The sequence below is a fragment of the Coloeus monedula genome (genome assembly GCF_965178545.1).
Source record: "Coloeus monedula genome assembly, chromosome: 7".
NCBI classification, from domain to species: Eukaryota; Metazoa; Chordata; class Aves; order Passeriformes; family Corvidae; genus Coloeus; species Coloeus monedula.
In genome coordinates this window covers 15,292,749-15,318,429 of record NC_138787.1, presented here as the reverse complement: position 1 = coordinate 15,318,429, position 25,681 = coordinate 15,292,749, and the positions used below count along the sequence as shown (strand labels likewise).

At 41.5% G+C, this 25,681-nt stretch overlaps 1 protein-coding gene across 2 annotated transcripts in view; it reads left to right on the top strand.

Annotated features, from left to right (window-relative positions):
• Window positions 1-15,242, top strand: part of ITPRID2 (ITPR interacting domain containing 2) — a 39,942-nt gene extending 24,700 nt beyond the window's left edge. For both annotated transcript variants that reach the window (XM_082284714.1, XM_082284715.1), the window contains 8 exons: window positions 636-1,859; window positions 4,513-4,593; window positions 4,963-5,090; window positions 6,109-6,259; window positions 7,519-7,584; window positions 8,251-8,625; window positions 13,534-13,658; window positions 14,059-15,242. In XM_082284714.1, the coding sequence (XP_082140840.1) occupies window positions 636-1,859; window positions 4,513-4,593; window positions 4,963-5,090; window positions 6,109-6,259; window positions 7,519-7,584; window positions 8,251-8,625; window positions 13,534-13,644 (2,136 nt within the window). In that variant the 3' untranslated portion in view covers window positions 13,645-13,658; window positions 14,059-15,242. The remainder of the gene's footprint in view (window positions 1-635; window positions 1,860-4,512; window positions 4,594-4,962; window positions 5,091-6,108; window positions 6,260-7,518; window positions 7,585-8,250; window positions 8,626-13,533; window positions 13,659-14,058) is intronic.
• Window positions 15,243-25,681: the final 10,439 nt, after the last annotated feature.

Genomic DNA, 25,681 nt, shown 5'->3' with positions numbered 1-25,681 from the left:
GGAGAAAGGAAGGATGGGCTAATAGTACTGGATGTGGTCTTCGGCTGAAATTAACATCCTAATGTGAGATTCTCAGCCTTCAACGATTCTTTAACTAAAAACAGACTGAGTTTATGGGCAGACTGGCTTTCCCATTCTTAGTGTTGTCCTGGAACACAGTTTCACTACAGTCTTCAGTTCTCCTTACTTCTCTGTATACACTTCCTAATGCTACCCTTCATTTCAGTGCTGTGAACCTTTATAAATGGGAGATGCTTTGTACCATGACCCAGCTATCCATTTGTCATCACTACCTAAAATACTAGCATTTTACTCTATTTGCTCTTGCTCTTCTGCCACTTCTGTTCTTCTTACAATATCGAATTTTTTGTCAAATAAGAGGAATTTATAGAGCTTTCTCTCTATAAAAATAAAGATCTCCTTTTGGTGCCATATTTAATTGTACTTCTAATGTATCTGATACCATGGTTTCTTTGCTCTCCTTCACTGTTTTTCTTGCACACTAAGTGCATTATTCCTTCTGCTCGCCACCCCAATACCCAATGAATGTGTTCTTGTACTCTTAGCCTGACTCCAGAGAAGGCAGTAGTTGAGTCTTCAGTACATTCACTCCTTTGCTGTCTCATCTTTCCTAGGTTCAGGAGTCTTTGCAGGGCATGGGAAGCAGTGCTGACAGCTGTGACAGTGAAACAACTGTGACATCACACAGTGAGGAACAGAAGACACCGATAGCCAAGGAACTGCCCTGTTTTGATAAGTTTGAGGAGGAGGAGGAAGATGATGATGAGGAGGAGGATTATGATGATGACGAAGAAGATATTATCTCTCAGGTAGAGAGACAAAAGGTAGGGGCATCTTCTGATAGAAGAAGGAGTGAAGATAGAAAAATTAGTGACTATAAAACTGAACAGAATCAAGGACAAGAAAGCAAGTCATCTCATATATCAGAGACAGTCCAAGGAGAGGTCAGCTCTAAAGAGGAAGATGTCTCCAGTGAGCAAAAAGAATCAGACCTGCTGGAGGAAGGCAGTGTCTTTGAGTTTCCTCAGTACCACACGCATCATATCCTCAAGTCGATGCAGTCTCTGGAAGATGGTGGCTCCTCCCCATCATCTGTGGACAGAGTTCACGTTGCCTTGCAGAGAGCTGAGATGAGGATCATCAGCTCACCTGACTCCAAGGCCAGGTGCACTCTGCTTAAGTCGAAAGATCTTCTGAGGAAGCAGAGACTCTGGTTTGCTGAATCGGGCTATCCTCTAAGGCGGTCTCAGTCTCTCCCAACTGCATTGCTGAGTCCAGTGAAAGTGGTGTCCTCTGTGAATGTCCAGTTAACTCCAGGAAAAGAGACTCTCTGCAGTCCTCCTTCCTTCACCTACAAGTACACACAAGTGGAGGAGGATGAGAAAGCAGCATCTGAGAATGACAGAAGAGAGGATGAGGCAGCCTCCAGCCATCCTGTGTGCAAATCCACACTGTTTATTGTGCCTTCGTCCTCCAAGAAAGAGGTGCCCCAGGCTGGGCCCAGCAGGCTGTCTGAGGAGCTCAGTCCCACCAGGCTACAGAGCTGCCCCCTGCACACACCAGCAGCCATGTCCCAGTCCACGTGCTCCCTCCATTCCCTCCCCAGTGAGTGGCAGGACAGGCCGCTGTGTGAGCACATGAGGACGCTCAGCACCCACAGTGTCCCAAGCATCTCCGGCGCTTCCTTCAGTACCATGCTTCCCCCCTTCAGCTGTCCCTTCTTTCCAAGGCATGGCGTTCCTCATCGTCCTCTTGCCACGAACCCACCCTCCACTGTGGAGATGCAGCTACGCAGGGTCCTACATGACATCAGAAACTCTCTGCAGAACCTCTCACAGGTAAGAAGAAGCCAAATTTTGCCCCTGGGCAAAGAGGCTCCATATTTTATCCTTAACAAACCAAGGTGATAACCTGAATATTCCTTTGTGTAGTTTAACAGATCAGGAAAAAAAGACTTTTGTGCAAGTCTGATTTGCTACAGTTTTAGGAGCTTCCATTTAAAGAGGCAAATTTAAAGTGTTTAAAGGTGGGATTTTTAGATTAGGAAAACATTTTTCACCCAGAGTGTGGTTGGCCACTGGAACAGGCTCCTCAGGGAAGTGGTCACAGCCCCAAGCCTGACAGAGTTCAAGAAGCATTTGGAAAATGCTCTCAGGCACATGGTATAACTCTTGGGGTTGTCCTGTGCAGGCCCAGGAGATGGACTTTGGTGACCCTTGTGAGTCCCTTCCTAGTCAAGATATTCTGTGATTCTATGATTATCTTTTCAGTGCTCCACTATTTTTGCATTTAATATTTTCTTGTTGCAGTTGACCCAGACTGATGTTTTTTCAATATTTTTTATTTTTTAGCTTTAATGGATATTCTTGGATGGGAGGGAGGAACACTGTACTCTTTGTCAGCTGTTATTTTAAGATAAGAATCATTAGCTTTAGATTCAAAAATTCATATTTACAGAATCACAGAATGGTCTAGTCAGTCCTTTGATTTCTCTTCTCTTTGACATACTTCTCATCCAGCTGATAAAAATGTATTTTTTTCCTTACAAGTCACAAAACTTCAATAATGATGTCAGTGATTGATTTCTGTGTTTCTGTGCTGTTTCATGCCAATCTTTTTCACTTACAACTCTGGAGCTAGTCAACATGTTCTTGATACCATCAGTCTTTTATTAAGAATTGATTTTGTCAGAGCATGTGAAATTTTGTCCATCTCATCACTCAGAGAAGAAATGCTTGAGAACGCAAGCACATAAATTTTACCAATTTCTGCCGCACCTTCTGCTCCTCCTCTCCTGATTGCCAGCTGTCTCTCCTCTGCCATCCTGGTCCTGCTGTTTTCTTAGGTAGTGATCCAACTTAGGATCCTGCAAGCTCCTGCAGGAGGCTGCGTGGGCAAAGCAGTTACAGACTCTGCTCATTCATGTATGAATACATGAGTACTATTCAGTTATAGACATAAAATTTCTGTGTGTTTAACCCAAGAGCAAACATGCACCTGGCTGCACCACAGTGCAGTGGTAGGCTGTAGTGGGCTTTTTCGGGCCGCTGTTATTTTGTTAACTTTGCCACTTGTCCAAAGTTAGAGGTGAGTCCAGGCTTCCTTTGGTTATATCAGCTCGCCTGGCTCCTCAGAGCAAGATGTGGTACTGTGACCAGCTCTGCAGCAGAGGGCTGTGGTCACCTGTGTTGTAAGTCAACCATTGCTCAAGGTGGTACTCATGGTGTGCCTGGGAGAAAGTGTTTGCAGAACTTAACCTTCTTTGGAGAATTCTCTCATGTGTACCATTTGCAGCCTTGATCTGTCTAAGTTTACAGTGTGTTCAGTACTTCTACCACACATACCATGCTAACTAAACCTGCTGGAAAAGAAACTTCTATATTACATCCAGAACTCAGGCTGGTCCAGTCAAAAAAAAAAAGGGGGCATTGGAGGGGATAATAACATTTAGCCCACTTGTTCTTCTTCCAGCATATTTTGTCTGAACTAGTTTCATTTTGGGGCCTGGTCATTGTCATGGCAGAGGTTGGTATGAAAATGTATTCCCTGCTTTTTCCTACAGTAGAGATCGAGTTTGGCACATAGCATACTCAATGACTAAAGAAAAAGTCGAGCTATTAAATATATGATTCTGATTTTAAGAAGGATTTAAGAAGGAGTAGGTAAGTTGCTGATAAAACAGGGAACAGAGAAAGCTGGCAGAGGAAAAATAAACACATCCCCTTGCTATGATCATGTTTGAGCAAAACTTCTCTATATGAATGAATATGCTTCAAATTTTCCACGGCGTATCAATAGTCCTTTGAATTCTTTCAAAATTATATTGGACAAGCTGTGGTTTTTGCGTTTGAGAAGGTAAACACTCTTGCTGTTTCCACTGTTCTTTGCTGTGCTGTGTCTGTACATGTAACAAACCCCTGGATTTTATCTGTTTGCTCCATATGTTGTTGCAACATGCAAATAGATATTCTTCAACAATCTTGTTTTCATGAGAGTTCATTAGCAAGCTGGGGTCTTTGGCTGTAGGCAATGTAGTGAGATTAAAAACCAAAATGAACAAAAATTCCCCAAACTAAGAACTAAAGAAAATTCCATGACAAATTTGACTATAATCATTATTTCAAAATGGAACACAGTTTAATTTGCTCAGTTCTGGTTTTGGAGTTGTTCTTTTTATCCTTAGTGGAGACAATTGAGACTACTAAGTTGACAATTGAGACCACTTAGTTTTTATTTCTACTCACTCTGTCAGACAGGATTAATGTGGCTTTTCACAGGCAGCACACTTGCGTTGCTGAGCTTTGGCGCGCGTGTGTCAGTTAAGAAATGGTGCTGCCATTTTGTAAGGTTGTCTTTTTGTAACACAGTATTTCCATGGATTGCAGAAATCTCAATGCTAGAAAGGTTGTGTTTTAACAGTGGCTGCTTTTGGAGTGTCTGCATTTGAGAGGATGACTTTCCCATTTCAAACTGTTTGTTTCTTCCCCTTAGTACCCAGTGATGAGGGGTCAAGATCTTTCTGCTGCCACTGGTTACACTACTCAGAGATCATCCATTCTACCTCTCTATGAAGTAAGTGACCCTGTTTATGCAGTGGTACTGAGTCAAAATAAAACACAAAAGAACCTCCTAAATGTGTCACAGATTGTGCTAACTTTGGGCAGTTCCTTGTCTTTGCTCTCAAGAGAGAGCTGCCTGCAAATAACGTTAAAAAGGAATTAATCTAAATACATAGAAACCCTTTCATGTGTTTGCTTGTATGATACAGCTGAAAATGCTGTTTTCTTGAGTCACTGTGAATGCACAAAATGCAGCTTCCATCATATGCTGAAGTTGCTGAGGTGCTATTAACTCAAAGGGCACATCTGGGCAAATGTGGTTACAGGATCCAAACTTCCTTTGTTTCCCATGTAATTCATTATTATGTTTTTATTTCCCCAGAATACTTTCCAGGAGCTACAAGTGGTGAGGAGAAATCTAAATTTATTCAGAACCCAAATGATGGATTTGGAATTGACTATGTTGCGTCAACAGACCACAGTTTATCAGCACATGACAGAGGAGGAAAGGTAAAATGATGGGGGTTTTTTTAAAAAAAAAAAGATAAAATACTCTGGCATATGAGAAAATGCATTGCTGCCCTTGAAATCAGCAAGAAGTCTATTAGTTTGAATTTGAACAGGGTTGGAGCTGAGTTTTTGCCAAAATCTTATTTACTCTTTTCTTTATACATCTTCATTCTAGAGTTTTTTTTCTTCGTTGCTTCCAATCCCTATTTCTCACTAATTAATTTTTTTTTCTGCATCCTTTCTCTGAAGTGATTCTGCAGCTGCAGTTTTTAAGGGCTTTTATCATAGGATACTTGAACAGAGGATATTGCAGGGGAAAAAGTTGTAAAGATTTTCATTTTAGATCACCCCCATCTTTGTAGATGCAAATGAAGAATGAACACAGTAACATTCAGATGCTTTTGCAACTTTCAGTGGCTACTCAGCAGGCTTCAGATGGCATTCGTATTCTGGCTCTGTGTGTTTGTGCTCACCAGGAGTTGCAGTAGCAGCAGATCTGGAACATTTTTTTGAACTGAATATATATTTAGTTCAGTTGAATCAGCTCTTGGCCTATCACTTTAAAAGTAAAAATGTTTGAAATCAGTTGGCTGCCTTAGACTGTGTTCCTGGCCAAAATGTAGCTGTGAGTGCTGGGGATTCTATAACCACACAGGAGAGGTAACATGTGATTACTGCATTACTCTGTGGTGCTTGTTTTTATCAGTTTGAAATTGCATTTGATTAGATACATGTAGAAATACTGATTTCTTCTGCATTTAAAGCTAAAATTTTTGGAGAATATTCTGTGATACACTATGTTGGGGTTTTTTTCTATGGAGTCACATACATCTTCTATAAATGGAAAAAGACTTCTGTTCCATATAGGCATTCAGCTAATTTTTCTGTGAATTATCTGTGTTCCACTTTGAATTCCCTCGTATGAAGTCCTTTCCCTGTGGCACTGTCCTGCTCAGTCACCTCTTTGCAGCTGAGTGCAGTGAATGCTTTTGTTCTTCATGTGATGGCCTTGCTGTAGATACGAAGCTGATCAGCTGCAGAGCCTGAGGAAGTCTGTCCGCATGGAGCTACAGGAGTTGGAGATGCAGTTGGAAGAACGTCTGCTTGCCTTGGAGGACCAGCTCAGAAGTCTGCACATGTCTTCACCTTACAGACCTCAGACACACATAGTAAGTATTAGTTTTGCAACAACACTGTGTGTTTTCTCAATGTTTGTCACAGAATCATAGAATAGTTTGGGTTGGAAGGGACCTTTAAAGATCATCTAGTCCAACACTCCTGCAATGAGCAGGGACAAATAATAACTTATAACTGTTAAAACTCTTAGAGTGGGATGGAATCTTGGGAATCTAATGATGCCATGTGTATTATCAGGGGTCATATTTTCTCATTTTCTGTCAGTATTTCATCTTGGGGAAAAGGTGTGTGACTTTTTTGGTGTTAATACATGCTAATACATACCTTCTGGGGTTCTTGGGCTGAAAAAGACAGACCTCTTCTGTCAGTGCTTTCTTCTTTTTCCTCTTCATTACCCTGAGATCTCACAGTCTTGGTAGCTAGTGCTCATGTCTAAAATCCTTGGAGGGTGATGATGGGCTTTTTGGAGTTTTTCCACACTAATTTTCTTGGGGAATGGGGACAGAGAGATGAGAAATTCACAGTGTTTCTCTCCCAAGAAATGGAGTGTACTTTCTCTCTAGCTCTGCCAATCCATGGCAAAAAAAAAAAAAAAACAAAAAACCAACCAAAACAAACAAACAAAAAACCAAAACCCAAAATCAGAAAATCCCATTGTCATCAGTTTTTATCTCCACTGCCTTTTGTAGCTCCTTCAGATGAACACATGGCTCCCTGACAAACAGTGGGAGAAGCTCTGCTCCCACAAATACTCCCCAAAGGCATGAGAAGGGGGATAAAAGGCATTTGTCTGTGTTTATTGGTGGCATGGCAATATACTTTCTCTTATTTTTCACTCAGTGGAAGACTGTTCCTCTTTTTTCTGCTGCAGTTCTGTCATCAGCCAAACAAAAGAAGAACAGATGAAAAGTATCATATGTTCTTCCTGGGTTTCATTTCTCTTTCTTAGCCAGTCCTCTTCTGTAGAAGCAGCACAGGCCACATCTTCCTCTTCAGTATTTTGTCATGGGAAAAAAATTGAAACCCAAGAACAGGAAAATATGGTGTTACTGTGATCTCAAGCCAAACTTGAGTTCTTTGAACCACATAAATATCTTTTTATTTGTAAATCCTTATATAGAAGAGGCCCAGCTTTAAAAATGACTGAAATAAACTTTCTCCAACCAGCTCCGCTTCCTGTTTCCAACTTTCTGGTTTAACAGAAAGTTGTCTGAGATACAGCATATTTATATACTAGCTTCTGAGAGCTCTAAAAAAGTCCTAAGTGTATTAACTTGACTTAATTTTTCAGGGTATGTATGGAAGCAGGAGTGCTGATAATCTGTCATGTCCTTCTCCATTAAACGTCATTGAACCAGTAAGTAATTGTTGTGTACTCTGTTTTACTGATGAAAAAAACCAGGAAGGCTTTACTTTAAAAAAAGATTCCAGGAGATTAATTTGACACATAATTTTAGGAATACTTTACTCCTTTAAAGGGCTTTGTTGAAAACAGCTGCAATTTTCCTTAAGCAAATTTAACTATAGGTGTAAATAACTGTAGAGTCTTGTTAGCTTTTAAGAGGAATATATAAAAGTGAGGTTTTTTTCATTTAGTTGATACAAATGGTGGTACTACCTCATGAATTTTCTAGGGAAAATTATTTCTTATATTTCTGTGCATTTTCTGCTACTCAAAACAAGTAGTTCAAAAACTGCAGAAAGGAAAGAACAAACAAACAAACATCAAGCCCTTACGTGTGTCTCTGTCAATGGCTCTGGCAAGATGTATCCATATTGCAAAAGTTGGTGGCTTGGGGAAGTGCCACAATTTTTATTTATGTTGGCTTTCAAAAAGGCACATTCCTTTTTATGATCCTCTTTGTTGCGGTCATAAAGGCAAAGTATATATTTGTTTTATAGCTGTATTTGTTACATGGAGGGAATGAGTAAGTGATTAAATAAATAGCAAGAAAACATAGTTGTGTCTGTATGTGACTTTTTTGTATGCTTATTTGGGACTGTTTCTTTTCTGAATCCTTAGGTCTCTGAGCTTATTCGAGAGCAGTCATTTCTGAAGTCTGAACTGGGTTTAGGACTGGGAGAGCTTGGACTGGAAACTCTCCCAGCAGAGGGTACAGAGTCCATATTCTCCCATGGAAACTCGGATTCCTCTTCAGTGTGCTCTGGTCACACAGGTAGAAAAGCTAAGAGTCAAAGCAAGAAGTTGTACAGAGCCTCTGTTGCCTTAACACCAACTCCACCAGTAAGAGCTGGACAGCAGGTGGAAAGCTCTGAGGAGCTTGCAGACTCCAAGCCAGAGGTGGAGCACAAACTTGAAAAAGTCCCTCTCATGCCTTCGGCTGATGAAATCCACAAAGCAGTGGAGCAGGAGGAGCTGCAACAAGTCATACGGGAGGTGAGGACGGAGGGGCTGACATCTGGGATGTTTGAGCTGAGTTTACTGAAACCTGAAGACAAGGCTGGCTGTAACTCCTGTCCTCCAAGGTTTTCTCTTCCCTCTCCAGCCAAGGCACCATACTGTTGCTGTGCTGTGTCTGAAGGCTGAGAACATGTCCATAGGTGTTGAAGCCACAGCTGTATTTATGTGCAAAGCAGGAGATGTTTTTCCAGTGATAGTGGTTAGCATGTAAATTAATAGCTAAGTATGGCTGGGAAAGAACTTGCCATCTCTACTACTTGGTTAAGCAGCAGTATTCCAGATCCCAAGTGAGAATTTCTGTCATGTTTGCTTGCTGAAATGCCAAACTGGAGTTAATTTGAGGGGTGAAATAATGTTTCTGAAACAACACTGTAGTAAATGTTAAGCACACTTTCCCAGTCCCTCTAGGCCAACCACTAAGGACTATAGGAATGTAAGTGAAACAAGCTGAAGGCAGGTGGGAAGTGATTTCAGAGTTTAAGAGTGATCTTGGACCAATCCTATTGGGCTAGTTTTATTGGCAGTCAATGAAAGTGAGGAGTGCTTGGTTTTTTTTCCTGTGAGCCAGGTTAAGAAACAGGACTAAAGCTACGTGTTTTTTAGTGGCATGACAGCAAAGCTCACTGGCAAGTAATGTAAATGGGGAAAGGAAGCCAAAGAAACTACTTGTTCTGAAAAGAAGTGCCTGTGAAAAAGTGGAGCAAACTCTGCTCTGAATACAGAAATGGGAGTTGAGAACTTGTGGATTTTATTCCCTCCTCTTCCACAGAGAGGGACCACTTAGCCTTTAGCTGAGGGTCATTGGACCCTTAGCCTTTAGCCTGTCCCTTGAAGTTTTTGTATGGCTCTGCCATAGACCACTAAAGACGAGGTAAGATGTCATGCTTAGAAATGTACAACAGGTCAGGCTGTAATGCCGTGGTACCTTCCAGGTCTGCCTGTGTTGAGGCTGTGGATAATTGGAACCAGCTTTACCGTAGCTTTGTCTTTGAAATGGATGAGATGCATGCCACTCATCAGAAGACTTGCACATGAGATATTATCACTGTGGTGCTGATTCTGCAGTGAAGCCAGGATGTGGCATTTGTATCCAGGCTGTCGGTAAAAATCCATGCGTTAAGGCAGTGGTGTCATGGTGGAGGGTTGCTGAAGGAGAAACCGAGATAGAAAGGAGAACTGTAATTCAAATGTCCTGCAAAAGCAGCAGAGACAAAAAAAATCTGGAGTCAAAGGACAGAATTACTTCCGTCAATATTTTTTCTGAGGTTAGCCTCTGTGAAAGTTCATCTTTAGTTTCATTAATTGATAGCAAATAAAGATATGTTCTCTTTGCACAGAGATTGTTATTTGGGTTGTGTGGCACTGAGGACATTGTAATGCTGAAAGAATCCACACTGAACTGAGAGGCTACTATTCAAAGATGAGTAGTCAGCAAACAACTGAGCTTGACTCACTTAGTGAATATTTGAGCACACAGAGAGATTGTCCCTCAGTTTAACTTAACTGGCAGTGGGTTCCAGATCAACTCAAGGTTCTCAGCATGAGGAGTTCTGCAGGTCAGAGTGGAGATGTATTGGCTCAAAGCACCTGGTAGATTTTGCAGAGTCAGAACATGCTTTTAAACACGTATCAGGAAAATCTTTATTTTTTCATAAGAGCTAGAACAGAACATAAATTGAAATATGCCTTGCTTAAATGGCCCTGTTGTTAGCAAAGGAATTCCAGTTCCATTGTCAAAAGAAAGAAATCTGGTAGGATGCATTCTTGATGTGTGCACTCAGAAATATTAAACCCTTGCTTATTCCTCCCATTCTCTGTAGCTGCATGACCTTGTGTTGGGGAGAGAAAAGCCAGGCAGTGGGTGTGATATGCCTGGGTGGGCTGTAATGCATGTGAACTTCGATCTGTAACTATTTGCTCCATGAAAAAAACCCATGGTGTTAACTTCTAGCATTAATGGACTAACTCCCACGGGAAAACATTCAACAGCATGAAGTGTTAAAATACCAACAGTAGCTCTCTTGATGAAATACAGCCTGACCTCCACAGGATTATCACATGAAGTACTTACTGCTTGACTTGTGTAAGTCACGGAATGCCACCAGGCCCTCTCACTCTGCCCTTCTCCAGTTTAAAAGATGTGATAGTTTAAAGATCTTTCTGCCTAAGGGCAATGGAAGTTTTGATTTTGCTAGCAGTTCTTCATTATAAATGACATTTAATGAAATTACACTTTAAGGAAATGTATGATTTTCCTGTCAACATCTGCTTTAAGAGGCTGTAATGAGTCTTTATGGGACAGAGATGGTCTGGCAGAGAATCTTCCCCTTTCCATTTTCCATTCAAATCCATGTTAGCTCAACATCCCTCAAAATGTCTGTAGTTTGTTCATGTGTGCAGGTGTTGGGTTCCTCGTTTTACTATCTTGAGCATAAAAACTCACCAGCTGCTGCCATGAAGAAGTGGCACAGGAGGAAAATAGAGTAAGAAACAATTCTTTTAATTATAGAAAAGAGTAAGAAACAATTCTTTTAATTATAGAAAAGGTATACTTCAAGATCAGAAACATAAGCACTGTGAAAAGCCTCATTCCCCTTTTTCATTAGTAGGTGAAGAGCACCAAGCTCCAGATTTGCCGCAGTGGTACACTTCACTCAATCTGTTCTTTATTTAGCAGCGACATAATATTGCAGCAATAGTAATTCTTTTATAGGGAAAAGGATTATTGGTTTACTGTTGTAAATCTATTAATATGATACTGTGTTTTCAGTGCAATATTGAGTCTTGGTGTTGTATCAATGTAGTAAATGTACCATAAATGAGTGCTTTCTCCCGTTTTTCAGAAGATCAATTTTTCATTCACTTGCTAAAAATAATTGATGGAGCATTCATTGACTGCTTTTCTGTCTTTTGAACAGAGGAAGCCTTGGCAGCAGGCTGTGCCCTCTGCAGAGCAAATAGAAGGTGCACTTTGCCCTAAATAATTTATAATGAAAAAGGCAAATATTGGCCACTGGTCACCTCACACGCGTGGTACTGAGTCACTGCAGGAGTCAGTGCTGCACTTGCCACACAGGAGTGACCTTGCTGAGTCTGGAGGGGGGAGGAAGCAGAGGCTGTGAAAAGAGGCAGTGGAGGGTGGCCTTGTTGTCGTCCAGACAGGAAGGTGAGAAGCAGAGGGCTCAAATAATCAAGGTCAAGAGAGAAGTTGTTGGAAGAGCTGAGAATAGAACAGGAGCTGCTTTGCTTCCAGTCTCTGCTTTGTTACAAGACTGTCTGTCATACTAGACCATTTACTTGCTAATTTGGGAAGCTTGTATCAGCTTTTTTTGGAAAGTGGCATTTATTTTTGTCCATCTGTTGAAAGAAGGGTACAGAATTACTCTTTTTTAGCATACTTGCACACCCACACCCCATGGGATACAGAAGAAAGGTGGCGAGAGCACTGGGGGCTCTCCTAGGCCTGCTGGACCATTGGGGCTCTGTGTGCAGGTTCTATGCCTACATTTCTAAATCCCAAAGCCTTTACTAATCTGGCAGTGGTTCTAAAGTTCTGTACATCAGTGTGTGCATCAGCATAGACATCCTCTGGACTTTCAGCTGTGGCCTATTACACAATGGCTTTTCTTTTGTCTGTTAATCAGCAAACAACCCAACTGGAAACTTGTTTCCCAATAATATTATAGTCTCTGAATTTCTGCTTGATGCAAAGTAGTAATGAAACGAGGAACTTTGCCACTAATGGCTTAGGGATTGAATTGCCTGCCAAAGAGAACAAGGGATAAATAACCTGTTGCTAATGCTGCTGCCACCCTTCTGACGTTGTTGCTTAATCCTTTTGACGCACCAGGAAAAGGGGAGACTTACATGAAAAAGAAAAATGTGTTGCTTAACTGGGCTGCTGAGTGCTTCTGTGTGACCCTGGACCAGCCTCTGGCTCTTACCCCGCTGCACCCTCTCACAGTTGTTGTCCTCCTCTGTCCTTGGAACCGCATGTGACTTGTCCCTCCTGAAGACCATCCAAAAAAATAAGTTGGTGCCAAAGATTTCTTGCACTTGCAAGAAGCCCATATTGTTTTTCGTCGTCAGGCCCTGCTCCTTTCCAGCATAATATGCTCTTGTAGAACTGTTTTGCCTCTTTTTCTCCTTTGTTTCCCTTACTGTAGCCATCAGTGCTCTGCTCTTCTTTTCGTTGTAGCCTCAGCCACACTCACATGCCTGCTACTAGAAACTCCTAGGTGTGTTTTATATAAAACTTAATGGGTAAATGCTTTGTCACAATCCTGTGAAAAATGGCCTTTGCTGGTGTAGATCACATGCCAGTGACCCATTGATGATGTGAGCAACTGCTGAAGCTCTCTGTCTTTCCTGCTGAAAGTATGCAACTAGGATTCGTCTCTTTTTGAATTCTATGAAAACAACAGCTCATGTTCATGGACTTGGACCCATTCTACTGTGTAACCCATTTGTGAAGGAGATCAGTCCTGCCTTCCTTTTTTATAAAAACTTGTCCAAAAGTAGTGCATTTGGGATGCTTTTGATATATATATCCTGAAATGTTTTTTTCAGAACTTTGCATGGTTGAAACATATTTTTTTCTTAGCATAAAACCAGATATCCTAAGTGTAAACCATGAATATATTTACCATCTGGAAAAATAGAACTAGTTTGGTTTCCATTTGTACAATTTGCAAGAACTTCAAAATTACTTACAGTTATTTTTCCATTGTTCTAATGTTTTTCCATTCACAGTTTTGAAAGCTGACTTTTTGGTGGTGCATGTTTTCATATGTTGGTAGTGTCAGACTTATCTGCAATATCATTTAGTTTTATCCATTGGTTATGTAACTTACTGACCTTAAAACTCTGGCTGATCCCTTTCAGATCAAGGAATCTATTGTTGGTGAAATAAGACGAGAAATAGTAAGTGGATTATTAGCAGCTGTATCACCCCAAAGCAGAGCTGCAACTGCAAAACAAGATACACAGCCATGAAACTGGTACTACAGGTAATCTTTGGGGATCTGCAAGAACCAGATTTTATTTCTATTTTAATTGTATAGAACATCATTGCTAACTTAAACCTTGCTTTGTTTTCACTTTCATCATGAAATATAAGTGATCAAAATTGAAGTTCATTAAATACAGAGAATACTGATAATCCTAGATAGATTTGGAAAATCAGCTGGTTTGTAGTTTGGCCCATTCTACTGTCCGGTTTCATAGAGTGGCCCTTGACTTTTAGTTTCAGTGTGCTCTGTGATGACTTTTTATGTGAATGCATCATGCAAGAGGATTTCTGTAGTTTGCTTGCCTTAGATATGAATAATATCAAAATACATACTTAAACATAACAAACAGACTTCCAAAATCTAATTTAGGTCTTCATCTTCCTTTTTTTTCTGTAAGGTTGGATGTAGTCAGAAGTGCTGTGGGATTCTGCTTTGGGCAGCACCCACTGGTGAAAGTGTCAAGTTGGTTTTGCTCCAGGAGGTGTTAAAGCTGCTGAGATGGGCTACTGTGTTCGGCGGTTGGTTCTCCGATGTGGACCTTTCCTTGAGTTCGCCTGTAAGGACTCAGACACTTTAACATTACTTTCCTTAAAGCATCATCAAAATTGTGTCACTCTGAAAGGTTTTGTATTTATTTGTATGTCCCTGTTGTAAATTTTTATGTAGCTAATTTCTTTGTCTAATGATGCATCATGAAACTTGAAGATTTCCAGACGTAACCAATTTATAAGTAACACGTATACATTCAACCTAGCTTTTTTTTTTAAAAATAGAAAAAAAAAACCCTCAACAACCCCTCCCAAAACACTGACCTCTATGAGGTATTTGTTGTGCAATAACTGATCCACTTTAAGAGCTTGAAATAACCAATAATGGTTTCCACTGCTGTTACTTAGTGCCACTTCAAAAGAAGGAAACAATCCTGTTGTAAAAATTGCTGTTAATTCTTGGGGCGGTTACTATTAGCAGAGTGGTAGAATGACATGAGGTTACTCTTAAAACTACTTAAAGTTCTGACACTGAAAGCCTTATCTTTGTGTAGAAGACAACTTTTAACTAATTTTATTTGCTTCCTTACTGTTTGCTCATCCCTCTATAGGAAAGTGCCTTATTTAAGCACTGGGGTGGTTTTTTTTTTGGTGTTGGCTACTTGTAGTCATACCAAGGGAAGTTCTCTTCTGCTTCATATTAACCAAAATGCAATAAAAATACTATCTTCTGAAAGCAATTAGGATTTGCAACTTGGAATGCATGAATGACCTTGCTTATAATATGGGGAAAAGGGAAAAAATCTCTTTTCCTTCTCCATCCCTCACTGAGTGTATTTTCAGTCAGCCTGGTGAATATCCGATTGTTCCAATGGAGCAAATTGGAAGTCATTGGAGTTTTTATGTGGTCAAATAGACATTTAGTGGATATATAATATCCCTTTTGGCTGTGCTTGAACTCTCTTTACTCCTTTGCCATTTCCATCTACTAAAACTCTTTACACTGTGTCAAGGTCTTAAATCAAAAATAATTTCAAATATCACAATATCATATGAAAAAGTTTATAAAATTTTAAATTGTGTTAGGAAGACACACAAGGGCTGATTTCTTTTAAAAAGTGTATATTAAACCAATAAAATATTTATTTTGCCTATAAACTGTGTCAGTGTTTTGTATCGTGCATGGTTTACTCTTAAGCAAAATAAGTAAGATAGATTTGATCAAACAGTACACAGAAGGGGGAACAGCGGGAAACCTCAGGACTTGGATTTCCAAAAAGGTGTTCAGGGCACCCTGAAATGTGAGAACAATGTTATCACTTCAAACCACTCTCTTAAAGTTGTTGGCTTCTGTTGCTGGTCCAAGAGGTTGGTTGGTCTTGACCTCTCCTCAGTGTTTGTCCCTGTAAGTAGAGGCTCTTGAAAACCTTATTCTGCATGTTGAAAAGCTGAAATACAAGCTCTGGCAGCACTGACGTGGCAATCTGTACGAGTGGTAAGTTGCGTAGATTTCTGCCTTGCTTTGCAGTTTGCATGAGCACGCAGCTCCATTCCAGAACACCACAGGAGATCAGCCAGCCAGACTCACATGCCTGCAACCTTCCTTTGCAAATGCACAAACCCAAAACCTACTCAACCTGTTCCCCTTGTCCCCCAGACAGATCCATTAACACGGTTGGCTGCTAATGTAGCTCCTGTGCCTTTGAGCTGCTCAAAGCGGCTTTTCAAGAAAGGTGACAGCTGCAGCTCTCAGGGAGTGATGGAGGAAAGCACTAGAGGAGCTGGTGGCAGTCGAGCAGGAGCTGCCAGCAGCATCTTCCATTGGAGACAGCAGCCTGACTTCCTGCTGCTCCACCAAGAAAAGTCACTTGTTGGTAACATACCAGACTATCTGGGGTATTTTATCATGTAGCTTGTAAGAACATTTGATCTCAGCAGTGCAAATCCTAGTGTTTAATATATCCTGAGAAATGAAAAATACTGCCAAATTTTCATCCAACTGATGGAAGGCAGATTTCTGAGGTTTGGCAATAATTTAAAATAAAGACATTTCAAAATGACATTTCTAAAAACTGTGCTAAAATTAATGGATATAAAAGCACCTGTTTTTCCATAATCTGGATAACAGATCTTTGCCATTCTTAAAGACACTTCCTGCTAATATATTCTGAGTGACATAGGTGTAGATATAGGAATGTCTATGAACTGCTTAAAAAAATTTTAGTGGATCTGTCATACAGGTTAAGCTGAGCTGGTATCAACTTCTATTGCCAATTCTGTTTGTGCCTTAGGAACAGCCATCATTAGTATTGGACACACACCTAACCTGGGTGACTTATCCTAATGGTTTTCTGAGCATGGACAGTTTTTCTTTTGTTTAATGACTCAAACTGCTACTTTCCTTGCAAATTAGTGCTGTCTTTTTTTCTGCCAGCCTGGAATTTGATAAGAATTATATGCAGATTAAGACAGCTTTATTAGTGGCTGATAAATATTGGTAAATCAAATTTGCAGTGAATAAAGCCAGACAGTGTTGCCAGAGAGATTTTGGATGTTTTTCTAAGGTTTGCTATGATAGTGACCTTTGTCATTGCCAGTTGGCTGTAGGAGTAACAGGAGAACCCACCTGATCAACATGGCTTAAAGACTTGTACCGTTGGTGGAATTTTGGCTTTTTCAATTGTGGGTTGGTTGATATGGCACCAGGCTTGCTGGAGACAGGTGGGGTTCACCTGGCCAAAAGGGGGCAAAGGATTCTAGCCCATGGGTTGGTAGTGTTGATTTGAGAGGGCTTTAAACTAGCTTGGAAGAGGGAGGGAGATAAGACCGGGCTCACTAGAGATGGGCCTAGGGGCAGCGTGCCAGTGCTGGGAGTGGAATCGATAGCCCAGCTGAAGTGCTTCTACACCAATGCACGCAGTGTCAGTGACCAAGAGGAGGAGCTGGAAGTCATTGTGCTGCAGGAAAGCCATGACAGTCTCCCTCACAGAAATGTGCTGTGACTGGAGTGCTGCAGTGATGGTTACAATCTCCTCCAGAAGGGACAGGCGAGGAAGCAAGAGTGGCAGGGTGGATAGGTACATTAGGGAGTGTTTATCCTGTGCAGAGCCAAGGATAGTGATGATATGGTTGAGTGCCTGTGGGTGAGAACCAGGGGGGAAAGCCAGCAAGGCAAAAATCCTGGTGGGAATCTGTTACAGACCACCCAACCAGGATGAGGCAGCATGAACTATTCGATAAGCGCCTGGCTGCTGTTCCACGATCGTTGGCCCATGTTCTTGTGGGAGGCTTTAACTTGCCAGATGTCTGCTGGAAACTCCACACAGAGGAGAAGAGGCAGTCTAGGAGGTTCCTGGAGTGTGTGGAAGAGAACTTCCTGACACAACTGCTAATTAAGCCTATCAGGGTGGTGCCCCACTAGATCTGTTTACAAACAAAGAAGGGCTGGTGGGACATACTGTGCTCAAGACAGCTTTCAACCACAGAACCATGAAATGATAGTTCAGGATGCTGATTAAGAGAAGCCCTTGGGAAACAGTAATTAATAACTGAGGGGTCCAGCAGGGTTAGATGTACTTTAAGAAGGAAGTCTTAAAGGTGCAGGAGCAGGCCATCCCCATGTGCTGGAAAAAGACTGGCCTGGCTGAGCAGGGAGCTTTCACTGGAAGTCAGGAAGAAAGAGAGACTGGAAGAAGGAGCAGGCAACTCAGGAAGAGCACAAGGATGTCATTAGGTCATATAGAAAAAAATTATTAGGCAAAAAAGCTCAGCTAGAACTCAATCTGGCCACTGCTGTGAAAGACAATAAAAATTGTTTTTATAAGTACATTAACAACAAGAGGCAGAATGAGAAAAAGCTCCATCATTTATTGGACAGGGCGGGTAATGTTGTAGCCAAGGATGAAGAAAAGGCTGAGGTATTTAATGCCTTCTTTCCCTCAGCCTTTAACAGATAGACCAGTTATCCTCTGGGCAATCAGCCCCCTGAGCTGGTAGACAGGGACAGGGAGCAGAATAGGCCCCGTGCAATCCGGGAGGAAGTATTTAGTGACTTGTTGTGCCATTTAAACACTCACAAGTGTGTGGGGCCAGATGGGATTCACTTGAAGGTATCAAGGGAGCAGGTGGAAGAGCTTGCCAAGCCACACTCCATCATTTGTTATTGGTCCTGGTTAACCAGAAAAGTCCCAGCTGGAGACTGACCAGTGTGACACTCACCTACAAGAAGTGTTGGAAGGAGAATCCTGGGAACTACAGGCCTGCCAGCCTGACCTCGGTGCCAGAGAAAGTTGTGGATCAGATTATCTTGAGTTCAATCTCATGGCACATAGAGGACAACCAGAGGATCAAGCCCAGCCAGCATGGATTTAGGAAAGGTAGGTCCTGCTTAGCCATTGTGGTCTTTTTATGACCAGGTGGCCTGCCTAGGCGGATGAGGGAAAGACCGTGGATGTAGCCAGCCTTTGATACTGTTTCCCATGGCATTCTCCTGAAGAAGCTGGCAGCCACAACTTGGACAGGTGCACTCTTTGCTGGGTTAAAAACTGTCTGGATGGCTGGGCCCACAGAGTGGTGTTGAATGGTGTGACATCAAGCTGGTGGATTCTATGAGTCTGTGATTCTCATAAAGTCAAGGGCTGTGTTTTTGAAACCCTGAGAGCTTGCTGGGTACGTTACAGCAACCTCCCCTTTAGTATTAAGTCAGAATGGTCTTTAGCCCACTGTAGAGCAATACATGCCTTTGGCACAGCTCAAATCAGAGGTTTGTGGGCCTTGTAGTGGAGAGTTTTGATTGGTTTTTCCTAGGGTGAGTAAGTATTTTTCTAGCCCCCTCTGTTATAATGAAAATCTCCAAAAGTTACCTCTGCTGAAATGTGGAGATATGTCAGCATTCAGCAGCTGGAGGCAATAGCTGGAAAGGTGGGAGCAGCCCCACATCATTTGGGTTAGTGCTTGTGGTGCCTGTGAGGCACAGCTGCAGCTTGCCCACAGCACCGTGTCTGAGAGCTGGAAAGGACTGAGGATGGCCCCGGTGCCAGCTGCCAGAAGGAGAAGAGGCTCCTGCTGCTTGTAGTTTCTGCAGTGCTGTTTGGAGACAGAACTCAAAGTCGACCTGCCACTGCCAAAAGAACTGATATGCTCTTGAAGCTCTTTCAGGTTCTTTTGCTGACCATGACCTCCATAGAGGAAGCTGCCTTGTATCTCCTGCTTTTTCTAGAATTGTGGTGTGCAAGCCCTTGGTGGTCTGCCTTTAGAGGGCAAGTGACGCCCAAGATGCTCGCTGCTGAGCCTTTCCTCAGCACTGCTTTGCTCTGATTGCTGTGTCCCTTAAAGTGACAACATGGAGCCTTGCTGATGCACTGAGTACCGCTCTGCTGAGCGTGGAGGGGCAGCGTTTATACTGCCTTTCAGTTTTGTGTGCTGCTGGGCAAATAGCTTACACTGGAAATACAGCGTGGGTCAGAACATTTGTATTCTGTTATACCACAGATAGATCTCTTTCAATGAAATTGGCCACAAGAAGATACTGATTAGGGAGAGGGAACAAGAGCCCAGTTTGGAAACTGAAGTAATTCATGACTAGCAGTGTAAAACAAAAAAAGTCATGGCAAGCAGTGTAAAACAAAACCTGAATTACGGGAAAAGTTTTCTTTTGGAGGATTTTTTTCCACAGGGAACAAAGCTAAAACTCCGAAACTTGGATGATGTCATAAAATAGAATTATTTCTGGTTAGCTGGCTTCAGTCCAATGCAACACTTTCTTCTGAGTTAATGTGATAATGTAAAGATGATGCATGATTTGATTTTCAGGAAAAACAAGAAACTCATTAACTTGACATAGAGCAAATTTGATTTTTCATATGTGATTTTAGATGTGATAGCAGTCTTTTGTATTCTTGCCATAGAATAAAAATGCACAATATTGTTAAAAGAGTTCTAACAATAGAAGGCAAGACAATTACAAAAAAGGAAAATCACTTGAGAATTCCTTATAGCTTGTATATTTTGTCATTCTGCATAGATGCTTGCTGAATGATGGTGAATACATGAAGAAATATATTTTTCTTGTTTGGTCAGGGTAAAAGGAGAAATCCTGGACAACAGTTACATAATGAAATGGTAGCAATGAGAGAGCAGCATGGTGACAAGCCAGAATTGCCTCAATGAGTGAGTAACTGTTCTACTTGCTGTGCAATCTGTAAATTGAGGTAGACCTTGGCTCCTGGCTTGTCCCTACTCCTGGAGCAGCCCCATTCCTGCTATTCCCAACACCTATGTAGGAAATAGCAAGCAATTGTGCACCAGCCACCTTGTCCAGGTCACCAAAACCTGGATCCTGTCCTCCAGGTGTGCCTCCAGGTGTGTCCGGCTGGCTCAGTCCCTCTCTTGCAGATGCTGCAGGCAGGACTGTGAGGATTGCTGTGACTTCTTTCAGTCTAGCATGTTCTCAGAGAAGGAGGAGGAGGCAAGAAAGAAGAGACACCTGAAGAGCCTCAAATTCAAAAATGAGAATTTTAAGAACAGGTTCTGAAATTGGCGTACTGAGATTTTATAGCTAATTGGTGGCTTTTCATTTTCTGCCTGGGAATTGCACAGGAGTTTTCTAACTTAGACTCTGAAACTGTGGAAGTTCATTCCTTGGTTTAACTTCTATGTGTTCTGTATTTTAACTTTTGTTTAAGAAAATTTACAGTAACAACTCAATTTTATATTTCAGTTGTTTAATTCAGTGGTATAGTCAGTCAGCATTTGCATTAAAGATTTAATATGGAAATAATGTAAGGTGAGAATTTTATTCTAAAACCTACGTACACTGCATGGTTCTGTTTATTGAAAGTTGCATTAGATTCTATTCTAGTCTTGGCAAGGAAGCAAATTGTAGCATCTCTTCCTGCTGAAATACCCTCCTAAAACCAGTACCAGATTTTTGGTTTCTGCACTATTGAACTATTGTCCATATTACGCAAGAATCTTTTGACTGTCTAGTCAGGTCAGGCTCCATTAATCCAGCTCATTTCCTATGTTTTGGATGTGTGTATTCTGTTGATGGTAGTGGATAGGATCTAGCAGTAAATGTTTGTACATTACTTCAAAGTGTGGAGAGCTGTGAGTTTCAGAGAACGACTGGAATAGACAGTGTAAGTTCTTGTGTGCTCAGATAAAGTAACTTTAAACTGATTCTGATCAAAACTGCACTGCTGAGGAATGATTATCTTAACTAAAGAGCTTGTATAAATAGAAATAGTTGTATCTTTTTACTAATCCAGGTTTTATGTATCCACATATATAGTTAGTACATAAACAAGTCCAAACCTGATATTCTACGGATGAGAACTGGCAATGGAAGTTTGGGTTAGGCTGTTACCAGGCCAACAGCTCTCACTGAATGTCCCACTGACTCTGTCACTGCTCAGAAAGACTTTCTGTTTTTCTTGACCTGCCTGTGGTGGCACTCAGTACTCGTGAGACAGATGAGATCTGCTCTGCATTCTCCCACCCTTGCAGGTTTTAAATTCTTTGCATTTTCTATACACAAATAGCAGCCTGTGTTTCCAGCAGTTCGGTGTGAGTCACCCTGTTTGCAATGCTGTTTTGAAAGGAAGATTTCAGGGTCATTTTGAATATGTAATTTTTTATTCTTGGAAGGCTTCTATCTGATTTTAGCACCTATGAGCGAGGCACAGTGCAGAGCCCCAAGAGGAAAACCTGTCCATGAATAGATATGGTGTGCACAGCAAAGACCATGTCCAGTGTTCATGCATTCTCCTCTTTCTGCTCATGGCCAATACCAAGAGCTGTGAAGCTGTTGCCTCTGTCTGGGCAAAGGCAGGCTGTTTGCCAATTTGTTAGAAAAAGGCGGGAGGAAGGGGCACCCTGAGGCCCTTTTGGCTGTAGCAGAAAGCCAATGTGCTCTGCAGTGTTTCTCCCTCTGATGCTGCTGGGGCTGCCCAGCAATAGGCTGAGGACATGTTGGTGTGAGGAGGGGTATCAGCTGGAGAGCCCAAGGAAAGCACAGATCAGCATATCTTTATTAAATCACTCATGTACCAGTGGCTACAATGGGGATTAAAGTTGTGTCCAAGAGACACAGTGGAAGAATTGTCACTTCCAAGCTGAGGCCTTGCTCTGCAAAGGCAGCCTGTTGGATCAGGGTACTGTGACAGTGCTTCTCTGCATCTGCACTGGTGAATTTAGGAGCCAAAGCCTCAAGCAGGTTTGTTTTACAGTGAACTCCAGCTGTCCTCTCCTCCCAAGAGTGATGCTGCAGTAGTCTCTGACCACACCAGAGGAGCTGAGGCAGATCACAGCCACAACAAAAACTGTGCAAAGCGAGTGCAGAACAGACACCCTTGAATTGCCATCCCAGCGGCCTTGTCCTTGGCTGGAAACAAGATATAAACCTTTCCTAAGGCACCAGGGGAAATGGCTCAAGCAGGAACTATGCCATGAGTGCTTCCAAGCTCATCCCTATGGCAGGAGGTTTTACAATGCAGTGCTTCATACCAGAACATAGTAAATTACATAGGAAGGAAGGATCTTGGACAGTTATTATTATTTTTAATTCCATTATAGTTTTAGCTGAATCATGAAGGCATCTGAAACTGAAATTGTGGGGAGCACACTAAAAACAGAAGATGAGCTATAAGGATGTGTCAGTACTTAAATGTGTTTCAGCTCTTCCCCAGACTGTGATGCAGTCTATAGAAAATGCCAGCACACTTTGCCTGGAGACTTCTAATGCTGCAAATTGGAGTAAGAGGGAGCCAAGGTAGGAATCCTGAAATGCTATATCTGAGTGCTCTCACAATATGCCTCTTATACTATTTTAAAAATACTGTTATTGTATTAGTGTGTGTGAAGATTGTTGGGCAGCCAGCTCCAAATAGGCACAGCAAGAAAAGCTGCAGGAGGCAGATGCTTCCACATGACATCATTGGGGGCCTTTCTCTCAGGCATAGCAGCACCATTAAGGATTTGTCTTTGTGTCTTGTTCTGTCCTGTTGTCAGTCTCCCTTAGGAAGCTGCCAAGAAGTGGTTTCTTAGTTTGTTTTGTGTAAGATTGTTGAGCTTTTTTCTTATATACCATTGATAAAAATGCATTTGAGACACAATTGCGTTAGACAGCAATGTCCAGCAAAATAGAGGTGAAACACACTGCTATAATCCTTTGAGCACTTAATATTTTAATAAATGTTTACTATCTGAATATGTTTTTTCAAATTACTTTATCATTAACATAAGAAATTTTAAGCCTTTGCAATGATAATTATAGCTCCTGTAATCAGTAACATACACTAGAATTGTAATTGTACAATTTAATACATGAAGGTTCATAGCGAGAATAGATATTTTATGGCAAACAGTTTTTTTCTAGAGAAACCTGATATTTAAAATATACCATTTATTAATATATATAGTAGCAATGCATCTGGAGAACATTTTTCTCACATTATCTGTGACTGAGAAAAAAACCCATTATTTTCTTGCAATTATGAAAATTCAAGAGGAAAGCCACAATTTTAGATCCCTGTGTATATCTTCCCCTGCGTGTAACCTCGTGGGTGTGTATATACCCCTGGTATGTCTGAAGCTGTCATTGAAGATAATGACACATCTGTGCATGAAGGACTTGTAAAATTGGATAATTAGACTGTCCTAAAATAACTGTCTAATTGTCCTAGTGAAAGCAGTGTGTGCTTCTCTCACTTCAGTGTCTTAGCCTTAGTTGTGCCAGCAAAACTGCTGCAATTGCACTCTGGCTCTAATTGTGGAAGTCTGTAAAGCAAATTATGTTTTGTCTTTATAGGAACAGTGAAGGCTTAAAAAAGGTCATCTGAAACACTGAATATCAACGTTCTGTGCATCTCTTTCATTTGTTGGGCTAAATGAAACTAAACATTTCACTTAAGCACTGAAAATATTCAGGACTCAGACTGAGAGGGCCCAGAATAACCTGACCTCAGGCTCTGCTTTGAGCAGCTGGTGGGACCAAGTGTCTCCAGAAGGCCCCCACCAAGCAGACATTTCTATTATTCGAAAGACTAAGTTAATGCCCCCTAAACTATCACAAGAAATCAAACAGGAAAGTTGCCAGCTACTAGTGTCATCTGGAAACCACTGGGGTTCACAGCAGTTTTGATTTGGATGAGGAGGGGAATTTTGGCCCTTACCGAGAGTTATTTTTTGATCATTGAGCCAACTGGATCCTTAACTTTTAGTGTATCCTCACCTCCTGAGCTTTATCAGGTCCTTCATAAACCAGCCAGCTTGTGTGCTTGTCTCTGTTCAGAAACAGCCTGATGTTCTGATAATGTGTCACAGTTTTAATTTGTAAAAATCAAAGCCAAACAAGTTTTTAATCTCTGACTTTGTTCTGTGTGTATGGCCAGTGCATTGTTCTCATCCACAATCCTCTCTCCTTCCCTGCCTTCTCCTCTGGCACAGGTGGGAAAGTACTCAGTGACTCAATAAGCTTGTGGTGAACTGTGAAAATCCTTAGTGCTCTCAGTGGCCTGAACAAAGAATGTTTTCAAATTCCTCTGAGTTTTGCAAAGAGGTAGGTTAAGTCAGTGGTTGCTGGGTATTGTTTCACACACTTCTTTTGAATTAACATGAAATGACAAGTGAAAATCAATTATGTTCACAAAAGAGTACTATTGATATGATCGACCAAATTATTTTCCTGGTCTTGGAATGAGGCACAGATTTTGTAGCCTTAAGTAGGATTTTACCTCTGAATTTTAGTCATCCAAAAGTGATTTAACTAGTCTGAATCATCTTTCCTTTTTCTAGAGTTAATGGAGAGAAAATGTAATCTTGAGTAAACACTATATCCCACTTAACTCGGATAGAATGGTGTGCTTAGTATGAGGGAGCCCAGAGAGCTGGCTCAAATGTGGGTGTTCTCAGTATCTGGGGTCACGTGAAATGGAGCCCACCAAAAGAAATCACAGTCTAAATCTGCAAACCAGGCCTAAGGTGCAAACCCACCAGAGGAGCTTTATGAAATTGTGGGCAACTCTGTAGCATCATCACCAAAAATCTTCCTGTGAGATTTAGAAGAGTCTAAAACTGTAAGTTTTAAAAAATATTTGAAAGAGCAAAGGCAATTGATATGTGAAAACAGGAGAGTGCTTCTGGCACACTGTAAGAGCGATCGAATTATTGCATCCACCCCTCCTGCTACCTCCACCCCCAAAATCTGAAAACTTCCTGATTTGTGTTCATCAATAATTAAGAGCCCATCAGCAATACTCAGAGGGAGCTTGCATTGCACTTCTGAGCAGCCAGTTAGTAATATACGGTGGAGAGATCCTCTTTTTCAAATCCCAAGGCTCCAGGCCATGCAATGCTAGTATTGCATTTTCAATTAGCTTCTGAGTGAATGCTTGGCATATGTAGAAGTGAGCTGGTACACAATTAGCTTATTGTTCCTTTCAGCTTTCTGCTGAGAGGATCTGAAGGGCTGCTGAAGAGAGGGGAGAGGGGAAAAAAAAAAAGAAAATAGCCAAGCCAGTGGCATCTCTGTGG